The sequence below is a fragment of the Harpia harpyja genome, chromosome 6 (assembly GCF_026419915.1).
Source record: "Harpia harpyja isolate bHarHar1 chromosome 6, bHarHar1 primary haplotype, whole genome shotgun sequence".
NCBI classification, from domain to species: domain Eukaryota; kingdom Metazoa; phylum Chordata; class Aves; order Accipitriformes; family Accipitridae; genus Harpia; species Harpia harpyja.
This window is the reverse complement of record NC_068945.1, coordinates 57,344,492-57,368,822: the sequence shown is the minus strand read 5'-3', so window position 1 is coordinate 57,368,822 and position 24,331 is coordinate 57,344,492. Positions and strand designations below refer to the sequence as shown.

Genomic DNA, 24,331 nt, shown 5'->3' with positions numbered 1-24,331 from the left:
AAGCAAGAAAAGGCTCTGAATCAAAAGAAACAGCATACCACAGAACCTGCGGCTGAGTGAGGCTACTTTTGCAGTTTGGCACACAGGACAGGGCAGAAGCAGTCCGTTAGAAAGCTGTGTAAGTAAGTGTACACTTTCAAACACAACTGCAGTTGCATCATGGTATGGACAGACATGTACTGATCTCATATTCAATGTCAAGTGCAGGTTTTTAAGACTTTCAGATTGAATTAGCAAAACCCTGATGATGCTTAACACCTGACTTTGCAAGCAGCTATGCCCTTATTTCCAGCCTGTACATATGGAGAACCCTGTGATGTAGGGAATTTACTTCTATACAGTTTAGTAGAAAGTTTCAGCTTATGCTTTGTCAATTTAAATCATTTTAAAGTGGTTTGCACTTATATTGCTACAAAAAGCCCTCAAGATAGTAAATCTTCTTGTCTTTGAGCCTGTAAACATCAGTGTCATATCATGTCTATCACATTACCCTTCATTTCAGTCCCAGCCAACTAGGTTAATGTTCTCCAGTTCTGTGTCAAGAGAGCCAACAGCTGCCATGAATATGTATACAAAATTGCACATTGTTTGCTTGTTGTTGACAGCAAAGATTATGATAAACCTTTGGGAAAGAGTGAACCAGAGCTTTCATACACATATCTTAATGGTAACATCCCAGACAAGGCTCAGAGGTCAAAATCACCTGTGTTTTGTAGTTCAGCTGAGGGTGGGAGTGAAGAGGCATTGAGCTAGAGGATTTTTCTTTATCTAGGTTTGAGGGATTTTCACTGCAGGTCTACATAGATGTTCATCCTCAAAGAAAGGGAAGTAAACTTTCAATAAGTGTCTTAAACCTTCACATGCACAGCTTTAAGGGATAATGTGGAAGTGAGCTTTACACAGAAACAATTACGACAGGTGAGGGGTCTCCCTGTAGAAGCTGAAATACCTCTGATTCAGCTCCTCAAATCCTCCTTGACTTCTGCCCTCCCTTAACTGTAGGGAATCTCTAACTGCACCATTTTCTCCCACTGATTTACCTCTTTCACAACTCATCTTTCTTCCATCAAATGCATGAATTTTTCATCTCTTCTCCTGAAGTTTTTCTGCTTGCCCTCAGTTCCATCCTAACCTTGATCTCCATTTTGCTGTTGTCTTTTGCTCTTCCCCTTAAAGCTATTCTTTTCCCTCACAATACACTCTTTAGTGTCTGTATGGGTGTGTGCACATGGGCAAATGTAATGCTTGAGCGTTTTGCTCCCCAAAACATTTAGTATTTGTTTTCATTTTCACCTCCATGCTCACTTCTTGCATTCATGTCCTGAAATTTTTTTTTGGACTATGTCCAACCTCGCTTCTCTCAAACCAGTTTCCAAAGGCTTTTTGATTTCAGACACTTCAAGTGTAGGATCCTTTTCCTCCTCACACTGTCCTGAAAATTATTCTTCCTGTGGCTCATGCTTTTTCTGACTTCTTTCCCATCTTTTTAACACTTTCAGTGTACTTCAGGAGAGTCCTCCCCCAAGCCTTCTAGCAGCATGGGCACTCCAAGTAGTCCCTAACAAACCCTAATATCACATAGGTGTGCTCTTACAATCCAGATTTGTCTCCTCCTGCACAAAGGTGTTACACAACTTCTTTTCTCTTTTCTTTTTCCATAGACACCTAGCCATCAGCTGAAGCTCCATTTGGCTTAATCACACCTTTTCTCCTCTGTTTTCCCTTTTCTACCCACTTTTCTTATCATTGTGCTTGCTGCCACCATCCCAACCATCACTGATGCCTATTCCCTTCCACCTGGACTTCAGGTGCTCCGATTTGGGCTAGTCAGATCTTGCAGGTCTTTCCTGCTGAACATGTAAGACCTTATCTTCTCAGAATTCTTGTCCATCTCATTTCACCTTCACAAATAAAATGTCTTGCTTACGCCCACAAGAGAACAGCTGCCCTCCAGACTTTTGCTAATTGCATCATTTATCCTCATCTTACCTCTTGCTCTGCTGTTTTCCATCACACTTAACAGAACTACTTGTTTTCAGCTTCAGTGTCCTCCACACCCTTACTTTTGCCCTTCATGCTGTTCTAAGAGATCAACTTTTGCATGACTGACCTGTCATGCCAGCCTTCATGGTCCTCTCCAAGTTTTAAGGCCAACCTTATAATTTCTTCCATGCTGCCTCTCAAGTTTGCAAGTTTCCTTCAATTCTTCCAAAGCCATTTCACTGTTTGTATTCCTCCTCTAAGAATTTTCCTTGACTGAGGCACAACACAATCTTGTATAGATTGCATGTGTCATTTTTATTTCCACCACAGAGTGCTACTACAGGTTCCTTGCACTCCTGCCCATTACTGGGGGGGCAGGCAGGAACCCATATCCTTTTTGTTTTGTACAGCCTTTAGCACAATGGGTCCTGGTCAGAAGCCTGGCAGAGACTTTAGTGCAGTCCCACAACCCAAGGTTATAATGAGCACCATCTGCAAGCACCTTGTATACTTTCTAGGTCCTGTATGAGAAGGGCAAATATAAAGAATAGGTATGCAACTGAGGGACAAAGAGAAGACATACCAAGGAGTGACTAGCACAAAAGCCACCTCAGCCTGAGAAAATTAATAACTGACTTGTGCAGGCACTTAGGGACATTTAAAGCAAGCCTGGCCACCAACGCAGCAAAGCTGTTTTCCTTGAAGTGATGGGCCCAGAAGCCCTTTGCTGGGCAAGGCAGAGTGCCTTCCCGGGGAGGAAGAGTGACACTCTCAGTTCAGAAGTGCCAAGTCTGGACTGAAGGTTATTCCTCGGCCATATGCCAAATAATTTTCTTGTCATTGCTGAAGTAAATTTATTTAAATACAGTTCTCTCCCGTGCTGCAAGACTGCTGCTTTCTAAACATCCAGCACTCTTCCACTGTACTCCCCTGCTTGCACTTGACCTTCCTGGCTACTACTGCATTACTGATTTACTAGTAAGGGCAGAGAAACTGCTATTTACTACAGCTAAATAAGAAAAACTGTTTTGCCAGACATACTTGATGTCACATGGGAGATGAAAAACAGCAGACTACTACCTAACCAAAGTTACATCTGCCCACATTTACATGCCAGCCAAAAGAGAACTGTGTTCAAACCAAAACCAATTGCTTTAGGAAAGTATGCAGCTTTCCATCAGCTGCCTTCCTACCTAGGATTCATATGCAGTTTCTTGGCCCACAAGCTCCTGCAAGGCTAAAGAAATTCACTTTTAGGTAACTTGATACCCTGGAAAAACATGAAGATAAGACAAAAGAAGTCACTGCATGATCATTTCAGGTACTTACACTTTGTACTTAAACTTTGTTTAGGAGTAAGCTACCTCTGCTCTCTCTAGTTGAGCTGCATGAGTGAGAAATAATAATTGGAAAAAAAAAGAATAAAATAAATGCTGTTAGGATACACTGTGTCAATTTTCTCTTTAAATTGTGTCATATATTTCTCTGTTGACTTGATGTTGTATTACACATAAACTACACTATATTCTCACCATGACCGAAACAAACCCCCAGAAGTCTTGAGTCTTGGTCCCATACCAGTTATAACCTAGTGATCTAGCCCATGTGGCCAGTGGAAGGAAGTATCCCATGTGGGATTGTTTGTTTATGGCAAAGTCTGCAAAATAAGACTTGAATAGAAGAAAGCACTTGCACTTATGAATTTGGTCCATTTTCACCCATCATATCAGGTATTACATCTGCCTAAATAAGAGTGACTAACCTGGCCACAAAGACACAGTACCAGACGGCTAAAAGGAAGAGAAGACAAATGCAGATGCAAGATTTAGTCAAAATAAAATTTGGTGCAGCAAAATACCCAACAACTAAAATCAGGACAACTACTGGAAAAAAGGCACTCCTCTCATGGTAGTTGGAAAAGAAATGAATTAGAGGAAAATGCTGAGTCAAGAGAGAAGGTGGGAGGAAAAGAGCTGTAAGCATCCATGGAAGAACCAGCACCAGGGCAGGTGCCCACGTTACCAACCTCTTGGACAAGATGACAGGGCTACTTTGCTTCATGAGCTCCTGTTAACAGGGTCAGTAAATCAGGTTAGTATTCCATCAGGCACCGTACACTTAAAAGGTATGATAGTTACCAATTCAGTCTATTGACCTGCAAATATTCCTATTATGGGACAGGAGGAAGAAAATACTTTCAGTTAAATATATCAACATAAATGGACAGTTACTCAACTAGACAAATTCAGCCTGACTGCAACAAAATCCGGTTACAGCTGTGCATGTATTTTTGCCTAAAAGACACTAGTTTGCCTCTGGGTAATATTCACAATAGAAATATCCTATGTTAAAGCTTGAGTTCATGAATTTCAAGTAACTTGCTATATTATAAAGCCAGTTTGTATTCATAACTAGTTACTGTGACTCGTTCAAACTTTTTTTTTTTTAAGGTTAAAATTGATCTTTAGTACACCTTGTGTTCTCTCCTGAACACACCTCGCAGGCAGTAGTCTTGGCTTTCTGTCCTTCCCACTCAGAAGCATCATCCAACTACTGACTAGATCTCAGAGATACTCTTCTTCCTTTTCCACCCTTACTACTGCTCCCACTGCCTTTGCAACACATAAGCCCTTTCACTCCAGTGCTCTGAAAGCCAGCAAGTCAGTTACTAAACTCAAATTACATTTTCAAATTTCTTTATTCTTCTATTCCCCTGCTGTTAGTACAAATCAGCACAAACAAAAAAAACCAAAAAAAGCCTTTATGTCTGAGTCATTATACCTTAGGATATCCTTGCCAGTGTTTGCAAACTTTTCTTAACCCAGCTGAACTGCCAAATAAGACTGGGAGAAACACGGTCTTGTTTGCAGTGTGCTCTGTGTGGTCCAAGCCTTATCACCTGCTTAACGCTGACAATCCATTCCCTCCTTCCAGCCAGGAAGTCTAAGGCTTAGCTCTCATTTCTTCTGTGATCTAGCAGTAGAAAGAATATTTTCAGACTGCAAATCATAATAACAAAAAAGCAATTTTTATATTTTTTTTTCCCTGGATCTTCATGATCTTCACTTTTTACCAGCTTATTCCCTTGCTTCAACAATCATAATTGTTCTGGCCAACTGTCATCAAAACATCTTAACCATCTTACATTAAGCTGATACGTTAATCACGAGTTGAATAAATTATGCATGGCTACAGCTGGATTGTGGGTGGTCTGCCTGGCACGAGGCCAGATAGTCTCAGAAGTGTCCAGGCTACACAGAGCTTCCCTAATCTCAATTCTGCCTCACAACCATCTTCCTTACCACCACCTCCTCAATCCTCAGGTACACCAAAGAGCAGATGCTCTAAGATACAGTCATTGCCCAGCTCCTTCTTTGGAGCCCAAAGCCTCTGCTCAACTTTGATGAAAGTGGCTTTAATTGCTGTGCAACTCTCCTTCCACATCCACAAGACAACACATGAGGAGCCACTTGTCACCAGCAGTACAGTATTATCAAGTATGTGAAAAGCACAATGATATAGGTGAGATAAATTATTGTGCTAAGCGACCTTGAAATAAACCAGCAGTGGTAACACTACTCCATTAAAAACATGGAATTTGTACTTACTATATATGAAAGCGTAAGTTGCCACTTCATACCGAGTGCTATGTGGCACAGTGGGAATTACAACCTGAAACACACAGTTTAATCCTCAAATGCAAATATATGTGTTCAGCTGTCAGATAGTAAAAAAACTGTTTAAAGACAGTATGATCTACAGCTAAAAGCAACTACTCCAGCAGCCGAGTCACTGTGTCGCACTTGATCTGCAGTCATGCTTTTAGAAATTTGTCTCCAAAGAAATCCAATCCAAGATTTCAATATACAAAACCCCAGAGGTAATTCTTCGAGATTTTTCATTGTTCTGCACAGTTGCCAAGTCAGAAACTTCTTTAAGGAAAACTACATGTAAATGCAGCAGGCTTTCCTAACAGATAAGTAAGAAATAAAAAATGCTCAAGTAATGGTCTGATTACTAAGAAGTAGAAAGCTACTTGCCAAATCAATACAAAACCCAAAATATGCTGCATAATAGAGATGAGCAATGATATTAGTAGAGCTCAGCTTTCTTCTGAGACTTGAGAATTTACATTTCTAAAACATGGAAAACTCATTCTTCTCTTGACGTGATAATTTACTGCATAATTTGTTCAATATTAATACATGTAGAAAATTTAATAAATGGAATATTAGAAAATATTAGAAAAATACTGAAGGAACAAGTCAATGCAGTGGTTATTAAGAAGAATAGCTGGGTTGAGTAGTGTTACTGGTTCTATGCTACATTGATCAAGTCAACTGTATGCCTGATAAAAGCTTTAGAGACTGAAGTTGAAGACTGCTTTTGGAAAAAATAACATGGAAGACTGGAGCTAAATGAAAGGAAAGATTATTCTGTGATTGATTTCAATACATGTATAAAGTGACTTGGTCTAGATCTGTATTCAGTGATAATTTGCAAACTAATGTAATATTCTAAACCCCTTTAAATTCAATTTCAAATAACCACAGCAAAGAAGGGTCTTGTTTTTTGAAGAAGCTGTTAAGACTGGATAACATTTCAAAGTTACCACGTGAAACTATCCAGCATACAGCACCCAACCCTGTGCTTATCACTGTACCACCTACAAGGGCGGATACAGAAAGTAATGACATTGGGCAGGTTTTGCCTTGCACTTAAATCTGTCAGTTTACCTGAAATAAACTAGGTGAAAATATAAATCTCAGATGAACATAAGCAGGCAACTGAATTTTAAAACAGGTCTGTCAAAGGATACAAAAATCCATACAGGACAATCACAGTTTCATGTTGCTAAAGCAAAGAAAGGCTGAGAACTTTCCGTGATGAACTCAGTCTGGAATATGATCCAAATCCATGCAAATCTAAGGGAAAAAATATGAACCTGGATGCACTTTAATTAAACATTACCAGATGGCCTGTATACAGTGCACAGATTTTTGTCAGCCCTTGCTCTAACCGAAATTCAAATGTGGAAACCAGAAAATCTACAATCCCCACAGTTCTGTATTTTCTTGGTAGAGAAATATGGAAATGATCCTTAAGAAGTACATCCAAAACTTATTTGGAAATTTTCTTATTTAACAGTTGTTTCAAAAAGTTACAATGATTTGGACTGTCCAGTGGTGATGACAGCCCATCGTGCATTACAAAACCACAGGAGATCCATAAATGGGGAAGTCTCAGCTAATCATCTTCAATGCAGGGGAAGGGGAACAAAGTTCAGGCCAACTTTTTTCTGCCAACTGCAAGACATTCCAGCTGTCTGAACTGTTTACAAAGCAGAAATCTAGTTGATATAGGTTATCCCAAATGACATAAATCATTGAATTATTTATTTTTAAATGAATAATTGCAAAACTATATCCATGGGAAGTTAAGATAAGTATTTACAGTGCATACAGTTCTTTGAAAGAGCTCCCCAGCTAGGCAGTCTGTCATGAGTACCAAATGCATCGTGATTAATCCACAGTCAGACAGTAATTGCAAGTTATGTACCTCTTGAAAGTTATAATAGGGCTGCTATCTGGGCATTAGCTTTCTTTTAGCAGAGAGGCCCTAAAGGTACAAGTAGCAAATTGGATGTAACGTTTCCATGGCTAAAGATCAGATTAATAGTTTCACTACCTAAAATAATTGGTTTTTTCCTCTAAACATTCTTCTTCACTTCTCCAGCATCATTGCTAGCCAGAACTTTTCAAGTAGTTTCTAAAAATAAAATCCTGAGATTCACTATTTTGTTCACGTACGAGATCTATAAGCTAAGCCAGACTGCTATCCTTCACTCTATTTTAGTTTGCTTCTGAATACAGATTTTTTCTTAAGAGTAAAAACACCCATAGTGAGATTTTGACTTTCTTTAATTTAAAGATTGTATTACAGAAAAGTTTAAGTAAGGAATCCTTATAAGGATTAACTCTTGACATAATATATTGCCAAGATACAGTGTAGCTGCAAGGGCTCTATGTGAACCTTCATATAAGTTGCTTTCTTACATACACAGTCGCTGAACAACAAAAATGGTATTTACCATTTGTAAGAGAAGACAGTGGTATTTAAACAGTCCTTTTACCAGTGTGTTCTGGTTTTCCCAAATTAGAAACACGCCATATTAAAACTGTAAAATCCTATTATACAGAAAGTTGATAGAGATGAATTTTCTAAAGATTGCAACTGATGAAACATTAAAATGAAAACTAAGGAGTGTTGATTACGTAGAATGGTTTCTCTTTTACTGGCAGGTCAAATATACTAGAAACGTACAAATATTTTTTATAATCTAATTCCAGATGAACTCAAAACACTGAAGTAACATACACAGGCTAAGAGAATTCAATACTGTTTCAAGGCACTTACTGAATCTCCATGACTAGATGAAAACCAGAACAAATTAGGTCTGACAATTAAACAGTATATAATATAAAAATAACCTTTTGCTTACAATTTACAAAATGTATTACAATCTTTATCTCTGCTAACCTGCAATTCTGGCTGTGTGTGTCCAGCAATTTTTGTAAAAAACCCCAGAAACTATTTTCTAAAACTTCAGGGCAAATAATTTACAAATAAGGTACACAAAAATTTAGATCATGCAGAGATTTCTTACATCTTCTGTTAATATTTTATGATTGCAACTTTATCAAATTATATACTTACTTGCCCTGTACATATACAAAATAATGCATACATGGTAATCAAACGTTAGCAAAAAGTAGTCCATAAACACAATCTGTCAAAAGTATTACTATATTAACATATGTCTACAAGCAGCGTGTAACAGGGTTAAAAGACGTTAAGGCAATAATACTTGAAGTTACAAAATAAATCATATGTAATACTTTCTCCTAAGTGTGATAAGGCAGGTAGATGGCCCCAGCAAAAAGTTAAGTTGTAATACTGGAATCCACTGTTGTGAACAATGTTTAAAGTTTTGCATGGGATGTACTGTAAGAGTGTACCATTTGGTAGTTAGATCTACACTGCTCTGTGTTAGTTGCCTCCCAGAAAAGTGGAATACTATTTTTCTAGTTCTCAGTGGCACTTGAGTTTTCCAGTATAATTTATTGATGGTATGTCCATTGGTTCTTGGATCATGTCCATTCTGAAGGTGGCTCTCTTGGTCCTCTGGGCTTTCCACAGCGGTTACCAAAACCTAAGGAAAGAAATGTTTTTAATACTTCTGTCCACTCGGACAACACAGTCTCACAAATGTTGGCAGCAGTCAGAGGGATCAGTGTAAGATATGCTCCAGCTCTTATGGAAGAAGTTTATTCTCAGGGCTAGAAAATGACTTTGTAGTATTAGGAACTCCAAAAAGCACTATGGCCACAGGAAATACAAACATGAAGAATTTGTATCTAATTACAGTTCATTATTTAAACCTCACTTGGAAAGTACTTTTCAGTAAATACAGTATTACATACAGCCTTTGTTTTCATTTATTGATTTTTTTCCTTCTCTGCATACCAAAGCAGTTTTCTCAGGTATTATTTCTGAAAGTTTTCAGAGCTCTACAGAAATCATATCCCATTTGAATAATTCCATATTTCATACACTCTAAAAAACAAAGTCAAGAATGACTGAATCTCTCATTCTGGGAAAAATCTCTTTCAGCAATGCTGAAGAGACAAGGCAGGCTTATTTGGCTGGGTTCTGCACCTCAGCAAGTTGGAGGGAGATAGTAGTAGCAGCTATCCAAACTAGTACTGCTAATGAATCTTCTGTTTAAATCATCTAGTCATTATGTTTTGAATGAACTGTAATTACCAATATCTGTTACTTCTGCAGGCAATTCTGAAATTTGACCTCTTGTATCAGTGGAACCAGAAAAAGAAATCTGAGGTAAAACGTCAGTTGGTGTTTTGTTGCTTCTTTCAGGGCGATCTGGAAAACACACACACCCCCCCCTTACTGTAACATTCATTTAGTCAGCACTGTGTGAACGCTATTTTTAAGTAAAGCTCAGTCCAGACCACAACTTGCACCAAATATTATTTAAAAAAAAAAAAGATTTAAAAGCCAATTTCTCATATTTTAAAAAACATACTTCAAAATTCTTTATGAAGCAGATGTTCAATGACAGTGACACATTTCTGTTTGCCAGATATGGATTTTTTTTTTTTAACGTTTGTATAGATATTTAAAATCCCATCTAGCACCTTTTTATAGCAAGAGCTCACAGTACCGTTTAATACATCAATATAAATGCATCTGTTCATGTTCTTTCTAAACTAAAGGTGCTTAAGAAGACATGATAGGTAACTCTGTGTTGCATTACTTGTATAATCGCCCTATGAGCAAATCTGTAAAATTTCTGAAAAACTAATTTATTTTAAAAAATCTATACGCAGCTCCAAATGGACTGTACAAGCCCATTCAAACATAAGCAGAAGATACATGGCAGACATAAGCTTACAGCTGAAGCAGCTTGCTGCAAAGTTAAACATCAGCTGATAGCCTACAGTTCTTACTGAAGCCTTTTCAGAAGATCAAAAATAAAACACTGGTAAACATGCAACATACATACATACATATATACACACACACATATCACTGCTGAACTTATTTCAGGTTTACTCCTGTCTTTATGAAATTAAAGAAATTAATTCACCAACTTTTACAATTTCTATTGCAATAACATGGGAACATTTTAACTAAGCTGAAAAGATGTTGTCATTATAATATGCATTTAAATTTTGTATTTTTGGTCTTCATTATGTTAGCACACCCAAAGTTTAACATAAATTTTTAAATTAGACTTGTAACTTGCTTCCTCAGAAAACCTTAGGAGCTTTAAAAACAGAAGGCCTTCCAGAAATACCAGTGTTTTGACAATATACTTAGATATCTTCAGAGCAAAAGCCAAGTTCAGGAAAAGTTTTGTTCGGTAGAAAAAATGTATTTTAAAAAAAAAATAATTTCCATCACTTACCAGGTAGTATAGCTGAAGTTGTTTTCAAACCCTGTTAATAAGAAATATTTAAAATAATTCTATAAAATGCTTCCAAAATACTAAAAGAACACCAAAAATTTATGATGAAAACTTATTCAAAAAATATACATCATCAGTGGAAATATCTACTTGCTTCTGCATTTCTGACCTGCTATAACATGACAAAACATGTTACAGTAGTTAATAAAGAATTTACTATCAGAACCTTACTTAATACTTAATAAAAAGTTAAAGTAGCCACATTACAAATTATTTGCAAAATTAGGTAGGTTAGTTCTCATACTAAATTTACAGTCCCTGAAAATTCACATCTATCTTTTTTGTCACATTTTTAAGTGGTGTGTAAAGGTGGCTGAAAAGTATATTGGGGATGCACAAAAAAAAAGGCATGAATGTAAAGAGGATTTATATGCTTTTGAAGTTTTGCCAGCTGTTTACGCTGGACGACTTTAAGCAACTAGTAGACTGATGTGAAAAGTGCAATCTGATGGGCAGAAAAGGGTTTGTTTAAAATAAATATGGATATAAGGAAAAATTTTATCAAGCAGTTAAACAGGCTGCCCACAGAGAATATGAAGTCTCCATCTCTGGAGGTTTTCAAGACCCAACTGGATAAAGCCCTGAGCAGCCTGGTCTGAGTCCCTGCTTCATGCAGCAGGTTAGACTAGAGACCGCAATTCTCCTCCAGCTTGAATTAGCCTATGATCAATTAAGGGCAGAGAGCAAGCTCCATAAAAGCGGCATATTTACACACTTAAAGCCATAATTTAAGGTATATTAAGGATGACTTTTACAAGTATTGCTGAACTTAGAAAATCAGACAGTTTTCTGGGAAAGAAAACATGCTCTTAACGCATCAGTTCAGCAGCTCAGGGAGAAGAAAAACTGGCCAGTTGTAGATGATCAACAGCTGTAACTTTTCACAAGTATGTATTTTGGTTTTTGTTGTAGCTTCCAAGCGAACTAGAAATGACTGATTAGTACAGACTTGTCTCCTATACTTACTATAGAGACTGTTTGTTCAGGGAGATGCTGATCACGCAATATGCTCCACTCAGACTGTGCGATCATAACTGGCTTCTGCAAGGGTGTGCCTAGGAAAAATTAAATCAAACTCAACATACTTGAGTTCTCTGCATGATGAGGCATTAGAACACAGCATTAGAAATGTGCTATAAAGGAACTTTTTTTTAAATTAAATGCTTGTAAAAACATGAATCTCTCTTTACATGAAGAGCGCTCAAGGTAAGGGAAAACACAACATAATTCAAGACACAAGACTGCAGTGTTTGTATTGTGGATATTCCTTTCCTTCATTTGGGCATTCCTAACCAATAGGAAAACTAGCTTCTTTTTCAATGATGTTTTAAAAATTTTGTTACCCCAGCTGTACAGTAATAATAGATCTGAAAAAGACTAAGTAAAGAAAACACACAAGTTAGGACAGACATATCTGTCCTTTACTGACACCATGCAAAAACACAATCAAAATTGAAGTGTTTTTAGTGATTCCAGCCCCAAAGAGTTTTTAATTTTTTTATTTAAAGAAAAAACTTTGTTTCTTGTGTACTTGCAGAAAAGCAGCAAGTCCGCAGTATCCAAAGAAAGGATCACTTTGACTCTGAACTACCTATGCTTATGATACTCAACGGACATATTTACAAAACTTCAATGTTTTTATGCTGAAAATATCTATATTAACTACTTTGGCCAAAAATTTTTCAGTTTCACAAAGTGACACTAAAGCCTCAGTAAATAACTAGGTTTTTTGGAAGATACCAAACATCAACCTAATTTATCACTTCAATTAATCTTTTTTGTATTCTGCCATTACTAGCTTGAGGAATGAAATATGAAGATATAAGCACATCATTTTTAAGCGTCAGTTTTCTCTTTCAGTTATCTGATACAGGCAAAGAGTAAACTATGTTAAACTTAAATAAACTGGGCTTGTTCATTAGATGCAGTGCAGTATGAAATGTCATCTTCTTCCTTTGCCCAAGAAAGGAGAATCAGATAATCACTGTTCATGTGTTCTCCCAGGCCCTACCTGGGAGCAGCAGGAAACTAAAATAGCTGGGGAATCCCCTAACTGTACTGCATTTCCCCACTGTATCTCATCTCCATACCCTTCAGATTGAAAACCAGCTCCACTGAAAACAATATTAAAGTCTCCAATATACTTAAATACCATGTAACAGCATGCTTAGTCAGAAAATGAGAAATAATTTGACTGTGTTCAAGGGCTTGTGAAAGTTAAACCTCAAAATAAGCCATTACACATGCTAGATTTCATTCCATTTTACAATTTGCTCCAACACTTTAAGATTAACCAAAAAGCAGGTGCATTCAAATATAATACTGAAATGCGTTTCACATTTTATCCCCAATTATCACAAAACATTAAGAACTCACTCTGTTCACTTGCTAATACAAATGATTCTGGTGTTCTTTCTGGGAGCGGGGGAGAGGAATCTTCACTAGTATCAGCATCTAAATCAAATACAACATTTAGATAAGTTAAAACATATTTAAATTTTCCTCCTACATTTTTAGAAGTTGATCTCTTGATACGGGAGATCATCCTAAACTTGGTATTAAATTTAAAGCAAAAGGAAAATTTGCTCTAAATATAAAACATTTTGGTTTACCATACTAATGTCTTGGGAGCAACTTCATGCTAACAACACTACCTTCACATTAAGGGGGTAGGATCAGTTTGCGTGTTATGAGAGAAAAAAAAGTAAAATACATTTTCAGTCTGAATAATTTGGAGGAAAAAAGCCTTCAGCAACTCCAATGAATACATTTTCTTCATTCTTTCAGAAACAAAAGATAAGTAGAATTAACAGTCTGCACTGGAATGGTACCATTGGCTTGTTGAACAAGTAACTTGCCAGTAACTGTAACCATAGTAGTTACTGTAATTTAACTGCAGTTCAATTACATGTCTATTTGCAGCCACTGCAAGTGAGTTAAGCTCATTACAACACATTGACTTCTTGAACTCTTCTACACATACCAGTAACTATACACAGTTGGTGCCTACTAGCTGCACCACTGATGAATCTCCCTAACTATGGTAAGCAGCATGTTGCAAACATATATGAGCTCTTCAGCTGTGCTGAAGACAGTAATTTACTGCTGATGAGCAGCGATTTTTGTCTTTTCTTAAGTGGCTCTAACCATACTTCCAAAGTCAATACAGCACAGCTAGATTGCATGGTGCAAGGACATTAAGCAACATTGCTTTTCAGGACTGCATTGTGAGACAGTAAGTTCTAGGAAGCTCCACATTAACCACTTCTCTAAAGCCCCAAATCTCAGTTTTGCTTCCCAAGTCCATCTCAGGGCCCACCCAGGCTGGCTCCCACACTACTGATATAAACTAGTTAAAACAGTCTAGCACAAGGTTTACTAGCCAGAAGGGTAAATAAGAGCCAGAGGAGATGGATACAGTCGGTGCCAGTGGCACATCCTGTCCTCAGTCTGTTCCCTCTCGCCTCTCAGGAGTGTACTAACACAAGCTGTTCTGGCAGCAAAAGCCCCACTCCAGCCTGCTAAGGAACTTGGAGTAGAAATTAAAGGTTTAAAACAATTCAAAGTAGCTGCTGCAATAAGAAGTCTCATCTGACAACTGTATTCTACACAGGATTCATAAAAAGATGAAAACACATTTTTCAACTACCGAAGCCATGAAGTTTGCCCTGCCAACATGCCAGCAGCAGGAACAAGAACTCCATCCCATTTTACAAGCCAAACACATTCAAAGTGACTTCTCTGACATCGGCTCCATCTCAAGTTTACTATACAGCATAAGAAAACCTTCATTTATTGAAATAGTCTCTACAAAAATCAGCAAATAAAGTCACTATGGAGTATGCACTAACTGAAAATGAGTTTTGGGGTTTATTTTGTTGTTGTTGTTGTGGGGTTGTTGTTGCGGGGTTGTTGTTGCTGTTTGGGGTTTTTTCTAGCCTCAGGGCACAACTACTTTTCACTTCATTTGAACTAAAAAGAGGATTTAATTATGCGGTAAGACTATGCACACCCAAGTTATGGTTAAGCAACTAGGGTGCTGGTATGTTCACGGGCAAGCTTCATTGATGATTGTACCCAAATCCCCAGCTTCAAACAGAAGAGTCCTGAACAAGTATGAAAATTAAAAAAACACTGTAAAACATGGTTTAGGATCACTGGTGCAAAGCAATCTAACCCTATATTCTGGAGTCCGAGGTAGATCAAGACCTGCAACCTGAATATAAAATGGGAAGTGCTCACTATCATACAAAAGGGACCACATACACCCTTGATAACAAAAGATAAATCATAAAAAACTAATATAAAAATTTTAAGCCATTCCTGTGAAATCAGCAGCACACCAGCACCACAAAGGCTGTACTGTTATTTCAGGATTTCCTGATATACAGTTACAGGAAACAAATTCTTGAGTGACATTTCTCCCATTTCTTTATTGTATTTATGATATATCTCTTATTTTATTTGCATGTTCTTACAGCAGCTACATAAAGAGATGTGTAGAGAGGTAACGATTTTTAAACAGTGATAAATAATGATTGCCCTGGGAAAGAAGGAAAAAAGCCTGGCTAAAAGCAGTGTTGGAAAAATACTATAGCAGGCAAATCTACCAAAAACAAATCCAAGGAGGACTGCTTGGTATAAACATTGAAGTAACTATGACATAAAGGGCTTTGCTATGCAAAGCATTTTTAAAGTGTCGCAGCGTTAAAAACACATACATATGTGCAAGTATTGTTTTGTGCATATACATAACACAACAAAATCTACAGAAACGTTTTTAAAGCTGCAAAATAGTTCACATTTCTGAATATATGACTTTTGGTGAAAACTTAGTTCACAAAGCAAGTATTTTTAATTCAGCTTGTTCTGCATCTTGCATCATCCACTGAGCACCATTTCACCTCAGAAAGTCATGTAGTCTGCAGAGGCTCCTGAAGCAAGGCCATCACTGTAAGGAGCTCCTAGCACAAGAGTCTGACCCAAATACAAAACTCATGTTCTCCTTTCAGCTCCACAGCCTTACTATGTGTTTTGTTGGACTTTGCACAGGCAGTTACCAAGGCCTAATTTGTTCTTCCCATCTATGTCCTCCATCTGATCTAAGTGCGCCAGCCTGACTGAAATCTGAATCTGCACATTTTAGGACCCTTTTGCCTTCAATAAATGATGTTGTAACTTTTTGCAGAAGCAGTCTTGCAAACTTTCCTTGCTCAAGGAATTCCAAAAAGCAGTAAAAGATTAAAAGCGATCGAATAATTTTCAAAGCACTACTAAAGCAGAACTTAGATTTTTAGATGAACAGCAATGTTATTTTGTCTCCCCCGGCCATGTACAGAAAAAGAGGAAAGCGGGGCTAAATATTTGCAATGCTATTAAAATGCAGGAGCAACTTCAAAGACTGATACAGTGAAAGAGGTTACATCTACATTTTTAGGACCAGCACATCAACCAGTAAGCATGAATTTGATGTGTGTTTGGACAAGCCTGTTTAAAATACTTTGACTACCCAAAACTGCCATTATTATAGACACTTCCGTGAAACCGGACACGGAGAAGAAAATACGCCAACCAATAACACAAAAACCTGCAATTAAGAATGCATTCATACCTCACAATAAAGCTTTTGAAGCAGCTTATCAAGGTCTGTAGTACCTTGTAACAGACATAGCTCACATGCAAACCAAAAACTGGGAGGAAAAGAGTTACACCCTTTCTGAAGCTGCCATACTGCACTGTTTAAATTTACATTTAGAAAATTGCACTGTAAAGAAATTTGTTCTCCAACTCTACAGATGCAACCAGGTTAAAGAGTAGCACTTGTGAACCACGATGAAACCTACCTTTGCCATCTTCAGAACATGTTACAGCTGTTAAGTCTTGCCTAGCAATAGACATTGGCAATACTTTTCTGGCAGAAATGTTTTCAGTATTCGTGGCAGCAGAAACTGTGGCACTTGCGGTTGAAACATTAGATGCACTTTTGCTCATGGCTCCATCAAAGTTCATCTCATCTGTGTCAGAATCATCTGAATGAAGAGGATTAGTAAAACAGAGGGGTGCTCGAACGGAAATAGTAGTATGATCAACATTATCACTGGAAGGATGTTCAACTGTGGCATTTGATACCAGAGACAGAGTTTTAACACCATGACATAAGATGTCTGAAGACATGTCTTCAGATACTGACGTACGCAGTGCATTTTCAGGCCCACGCAGTGACCACGTGGCATGTCCCTTTTCTGTCAGAGGCAGACGATCTGGTCTTGGTGGAGTATCAGAAACCTGCTGACTCTGCAAACTTTCCGGTGAAGTTATTAAGGCTGTGTTAGAATGTGGCACGCTGCAATCCATACATGAGTTTTGAGAAGCACCTACAAATGAATCCCCTGAAATCTGTCCCTGTGGCTTAAAGCTCTTATCAATTACACAGGATGACACAGGCTTCATTTTAATTGCATGTCCCCTGTTCAACAGGGAGTTCCCATCAAAGCTTCGTGGTCCCTCCTGAAGAGGTACCTTCCTGATCTCAAAACTTAAGTTGCGCTCCAGCCTTTTCTCTGCACATTCACTGGGTTCATTCCTCCCTGAATGTTCTATTGACTTATTATAATTCTCGTTGAGGTCTGTTGAATGCTCTGACGAAACCATGTGCAAAACTGGCTTTGGATGGTATCTATCATTGTCCTGCCACACAGTAGTGACTGTTGGAAAAGCTGATGGGGGAGATGGTGTTAAGATTGGCGGTACTGGCTGAGGCTCTGGAGGCTGCAAGATTTCTTCTTTAGCGTCTCCTTCTACAAGGCAACTGCAAAAAACCCAAAACAATTGTGTAAGTTTTCTGTATTTTGACAATATTTAAGACATCTATCCATCCATCTCTGCAGTAGTAATGCTTTCATGCCAATATTGAACTCCAAGCAGCGTTTCCACTGCATACAAACAATAGTTATAAAATATGACTAATGGGGTAGGCAAGAATTAAGTCAACACATTCAAAACGTCTTTCCAAATATCGCAGACACATGAATGCAAGCCACAACTAATCCTCATTGATAGTTCAAAGATTGCTCACATCCTTTCCCAGAAGCATTTTTTCAAAGACTCTGTAAGAAAGGCCCTCTTGTGGCAGGATTTCAGTACTTTTTTTTGCTTGCTTCATTCTTAAGAAGTGGCTCAGAGGAACACGACATATGGAATTCAATTTTCAATAAAGCCAAGAAAAATTTCTTCCAGAAAAAAACTTGCAGCCTGCTTAATACCAAATATCTTCCTTTATTTTTATTTTTCTGCACATACCTAGGAGAATTTTATTTTTATATTTGTGTATTTAATAGTTCCTCCATAGTTGTAAGGCTGATGATGCAGACCAAATTTAGCTGACATGAGGTGCACACTGCATAAAAACCATTCACAGTAGAATATATGATCCACATTACAGTGCATATTAGCAAGATCACAGCACTTATTATTACAGTTGTCGTGGTTTAACCCCAACCGGCAACTAAGCACCACATAGCTGCTCACTCTCTTCCCCTGCCAGCAGGACTGGGGGGGGTGGGGGGAGAACTGCAAGGGTAAAAGTGAGAAAACTCATGGGTTGAGATAAGAACAGTTTAATAATTGAAATAACAGTAACAACAACAACAACAACAACAATGTAACGAAAAAGAAAATAACCAAAAAAAAAGAGAAATAAAACCCAAGACAAGTGATGCAAACGAAAACAATTGCTCACCACCAACTAACCGATGCCCAGCCAGTCCCCGAGCAGTGGCCCCCAGCCAACCATCCCCTTAGTTTTATTGCTGGGCATGATGTCATATGGTCTGGAATGTCCCTTGGGACAGTTGGGGTCAGCTGTCCCAGCTGCGTCCCCTCCCAACTCCTCGTGCACCCCCAGCCTACTCGCTGGTAGGGCACTATAAGGGGCAGAAAAGGCCTTGGCTCTTGTAAGCACTGCTCAGCAATAACTAAAACACCCCTGTGTTATCAACACTGTTTTCAGCACAAATCTAACACATAGCCCCATACTAGCTACTATGAAAAAAATTACCCCAGCCAAAACCAGCACAACAGTTCATCTTAAGCTACTTAAAAGGAGAAGCTCTTCCAGCATATGGTCAATTTACTTTCAGATTAGATGCAGAATATTTGACTGCAAACATTTTGCACAACTGATTAAGGTCTTGTCTACAAACAGGAATTAGACATTTTTATTCAGAGCCTTTAAAAATATTTTGTTTCATTATGTAAGACTAGTAACAGAGTAATAACTGAGGTACAAAACAAATGTTTGAAAAGAATAGAAATACAATTAAATAAAGAAATGATACTTTCAATCCAGTCAGATAAATCAAAGCACAACAGACTACAGTTTGCAAAGGAGTGCAATTTGGCCACATGCTTGAGCTGAGAAACCAGTTCATTTTATGTACAAAGCTCAGATCACTTCCTGCTGTTGGCAGAGATATCCTTCATGGGGAAGTAATAAACCCTCTATACAGGCCAGCACATAAAGTCCAAGATAGTGATACTTAGAAGACAGATGCTCCCATCCCCCCATGTTAGGGGAACAGACAGTTCCCAGGGTTACAGAGTCTTTACTGACACATTCAGGTGGTTCCAGCACCAGAATAACCTTGAACAAGCAGAAGTCTGCTAAATCCTCATACACCTTTAGTTTTCTGGGATAATCTATGTCACGGGCACCATGAATCATCTAAATCCAGCTCTGCAGCAGGAGACTTGGAACCTTCCCCTGGAGATAAGGTTAGAGCAGGACATTCTCACCAGGACACCTCCCTTGAAAATTAAGTCACTGGTAGATCTGAAAGACTGAATCTATTCAGAAGAGTGTTCACAGTACTCTTGTGACACAGACGTTTATTGGCAAATTAATTCAAGGCTACACACTGAAAGCCAGAAAGCAGAGGCTTCCAAAAAGGCAAAAACTCTTACTACCTGTGAGATGACAGATCACTGTGGCAGTATCCTCCTGCTGCATTTGTGTAAAACCTGGGAGAACACAGCATACCTGGCATGTCTGGAAGAAGGTGTGCCAGTAGTAACTCTCATGTTGTAAGGACCAGCAGGATGATATGCCCATCATATTCTCCCGGCCCCATGCTTTCAGGCTATTTAAATGAAACTTCCATGATAGCAGTAGTAGTTAATCATACATTACTAACTCAGATGAAGAATAAGAATATATTTGCCATTTAGAGACAACTCTGTGGAGGAAAAAGAAATCTCATAATGAGCCATCAGCTACATAATGAAACAGCACCTTCACAGCTTATAGGTGAAGTCCAGCATACAAATACAGGTTGCCATTCAACTTGGAATAGTTGGATAGTGCTAGAGGTGGATGCTTTCTATCTTGTTCCTACAAATCCTTCACAGGGGAAGCTCCGTCTGAAACCAAGAGTCTAACACAGGCCTGAAACATTTCAGCAACTGCAGGGGAGCTCCAAGAAATCTCAGCCAGATCATCACAGTCAGTCACACATGTAAGATGTAAGAAGTACAGATCAGAAGTAAGAGGCATGTCTTTCAAACCCTTTTTAATCAGACAACTACCTGGACAGAGAAAGGCTGTCACTACTGCCAAAACATTAACAAGACTTTTTAGAGCAATGGACAGACAAGACCAAAGAAAAGGCTTGCTATTAATATCACAGCTTATCTGACTATAAAGTGACTACATCAGTAGACAAGGGAAGAGCTACAGAGGTCATCTCTCTGGAGTTCTGTAACGCCTCTGACACAGTCCCCCACAACACCCTTCTCTCTAAATTGGAGAGAGATGGATTTGATGGGTGGACTCTTTGGTGGATGAAGAATTGGCTGGATGGTCACATCCAGAGGGTAGTGGTCAACAGCTCAATATCCAGATGGAGATCAGTGACAAGTGGTATCCCTCAGGGGTCCGTATTGGGACCAGTACTGTTTAATATATTCATCAATGAAATAGACAGTGGGATCAAGTGCACCCACAGCAAGTTTGCAGATGACACCAAGCTGAACAGCACGATTGACACACCTGAGGGACAGGATGCCATCCAGAGGGACCTGGACAAGGTCAAGAAGTGGGCCCATGTGAACCTTATGGGTTCAACAAGGCCAAGTGCAAGGTCCTGCACCTGGTTTGGGGCAGTCCCCAGTATCAGGACAGACTGGGGATGAAGGGATTGAGAGCAGCCCTGTGGAGAAGGACTTGGGGGTACTGGTGGATGAAAAGATGGACACGACCTGGCAATGTGTGCTCACAGCCCAGAAAGTCAACCGTATCCTGGGCTGCATCAAAAGAGGCATGGCCAGCAGGTTGAGGGAGGTGATTCTACCCTTCTACTCTGCTCTTGTGGAGTACTGTGTCCAGCTCTGGGGCCCCCCAACATAAGGAGGACATGGACCTGTTGGAGCAAGTCCGGAGGAGGGCCACAAAGCTGATCAGAGGGATGGAACACCTCTCCTATGAGGACAGGCTGAGAGAGTTGGGACTGTTCAGCCTGGAGAAGAGAAGGCTCCAGGGAGACCTTATTGCGGCCTTTCAATACTTAAAAGGGGGCTTATAAGAAAGATGGGGACAAACTTTTTAGCACGGCCTGTCACAATAGGACAAGGGGTAATGGTTTTAAACTAAAAGAGGGTAGATTCAGACTAGATACAAAGAAGACATTTTTTACAATGAGGGTGGTGAAACACTGGAACAGGTTTCCCAGAGAGGTGGTAGATGCCCCATCCCTGGAAACATTCAAGGTCAGGTTGGACGGGGCTCTGAGCAACCTGATGTAGTTGAAGATGTCCCTGCTCATTGCAAGGGGGTTGGACTAGATGACCTTTAAAGGTCCTTTCCAACCCAAACTATTCTAATGATAAAACATACTTCAAAATAGACATTCTGAAATTTGATAAATCAATGACTTCACTTTGAAGACTGACAAAGGCTAGCATTGGTCTCCTGCGCTTCTCGATTAAGGCATTTGGCTTTCCAAGTCAAGTCTCCATCTTCCTTTTGTTTCTCCTACTAAGTCTGGAAAAGCCTTTTTACTTGGCAGACATGGGCTAGTAACATAGCTCTAGGGCCAAAGAATCTTCCGCCTTCTCAGCCAACATCAGTAAGAAAGTATTAATTAAAAACAAGTAGAAAGGCATATAAGAAAAAAGCAGAGTACCAAGTTATACTCTGTACCCCTTCAGTATTTTATTACCCAGCAATCCATGGTGACGTTTCTTCTCATACTGCTCACATATGCCAGCCTATCTTCTTTGTCAGACAGCAAGAGAGGAAGCAAGGATGATTCAGAAATCTTCATCACATTTTCAAAAAGGTTACTGGAGAGCATAGACAAATAAAACCCCTCGATAGCTACAAAATTGAATTGCTACCTCTTCCCTAAGGGCATTATTTAAGTGAAACACAAAAAAAGCATGAAGTAGCAAACATGCTGTTTCCGCTATGCTGGAATAAAGCCAACAGTGGGCTCACTTTTAGGAGTTATAGGGAATAGGGCTAAAGACCACACAATTGCACAAGAATTCCTGCCTGTCTATTCACAAAAGGCAGCAGACAGGCTCTCGTTACTTGTCTGCATATCATATCACAAAATCAAAGTAATACTATTAGCTCCACTACTTGCAAACAAGACCTAAAAAGGACTTAGCCAGTGCAAATTCTTGAGACTATCATGACCTATGTAAAAAAAAATTAAGAAAAAAAAGGGGACTGCCTCACATTTGAATCTTCCACAGAACTCAAAGCATACCTGTCTTGGGACAGACTACAGCATGAGTTTCATCCTTGTGATTTATTAGCACCATACTATAGCAGTATGGGATGAAGAACTAAAATCCTTATACAAGGATTACAAACTGAAGAGAACCGTTTAGATTTTCAGTTTACGAAAATCCCTACCCACTGAAGTACTCCAAGCTCCCCAGCTTCCAAATTATCTTCTAAAAGTTACTATATCTTTGTATACGAAAACCCCAGATCCCCTTGCAGTTCTCCCAGGTGCTCTCTTCCATTCTGTGCCTGACTCCTGTCACAAAGGGTTGGACCTCAAATTCCTTCTCTTCCTCCCCTCCCTGTGCTTGTATATTGCTATTTTACATTACGTTAAGATAGGAGGAATACAAAACACATAAAACCAATTTAATTAAAAGTAATTTGGGAAATCTCTTGCCTCTAGACATTCTTGAAAAATGAACAAGCTTGAGAATAAGTTGTTTGAATTAGTAAAGATAAGCCAAGTGGGGGGAGGCAGAGTAAGCCTTGCTCCAATTTCATACCCACTAAGAAAGATGGGAGAATTTCCCTCCTCTTAGATCTCTCTCCTCTCTTCCAGGAGGAAGAGAGACAGGGGGAAAAGGAAGGGGAGACAGTTCACTTGCACACATGTTTACATGCCCCTTTGACCAGCAGTGATGCTCATGAGTAATCTCCACTAAATCCTCCTACTGAAAATGAGGTTTCCCCCTTATTGACCTCATTTTCCTGACCCAGAGTTATACATGCAATCAGCAAAACTAATTTCTTATCTGGTACAGACATACCATTAAGCATTACAATTACCTAAACATGCAAATTAGCATTAAACTAGATATGTCAAGATTATAGGCCCATAATACCAGTCAAAATTCATGAAGTTCTTCACTGATCACTGTTTAATGAAATCCCTCTCCCATTTGATTCATTAGTAAACAGAACCCCACGTGTATACAAACAGCCCCCTTAGAGGTATGCGTAGAACTGATGATACAGGAAATACTGCACAAATCAGCAACCCAGAAGTTGTTTAATCATCTTGCTTGTACACAGCTAAAAACAGAGCTATTAAAATGTTCCCCATTATATTTGAAGGTAAAGTCCATTCCTTCACTCTTAAGTGAGAGCTTAGAGTGATCAAATGAGAAATTCTTTATCAAAATCATTCTTTGCCTTATTAATATTGAATATCCATCGTCAGAAAATGTGATGTCCAAATAGCATTCTGATGTAATTTTTTTTAAAAAGGAAATTGATGCCACTCAGGATTTCCCGGTTTTCTCTGAATATGTAACAATTTTTCCATTTTACTGTCATCATAGTATTATTTCACATGTTCTGCATTACAAATAATCTTTTTGATTCTTTTTACAAAGCAGAAACATTAGGATATGTATACATTTAAGAGGTCTTTGTTTGGCAGTAGCTTCTTCTAAAACTCTTTGCCAGAAAATCTTGGGCATTTTGGGCTGCTGCATAATGCTTTCTTTGGGTATTTCCTTCAACAGCTGTGCTCTATAGACACT

General features: G+C 38.7%; 1 protein-coding gene across 1 annotated transcript in view; it reads right to left on the bottom strand.

Moving 5' to 3' along the window:
• Positions 1-7,886: 7,886 nt before the first annotated feature.
• PTPN12 (protein tyrosine phosphatase non-receptor type 12) overlaps positions 7,887-24,331 on the bottom strand; it is an 83,751-nt gene continuing 67,306 nt past the window's right edge. Inside the window, exons 13-18 of the mRNA XM_052788901.1 lie at positions 16,879-17,843; positions 13,412-13,489; positions 12,002-12,090; positions 10,976-11,006; positions 9,811-9,927; positions 7,887-9,196 (exon numbers count right to left, since the gene is read on the bottom strand). Of these exons, the coding sequence (XP_052644861.1) occupies positions 9,135-9,196; positions 9,811-9,927; positions 10,976-11,006; positions 12,002-12,090; positions 13,412-13,489; positions 16,879-17,843 (1,342 nt within the window). The 3' untranslated portion in view covers positions 7,887-9,134. The remainder of the gene's footprint in view (positions 9,197-9,810; positions 9,928-10,975; positions 11,007-12,001; positions 12,091-13,411; positions 13,490-16,878; positions 17,844-24,331) is intronic.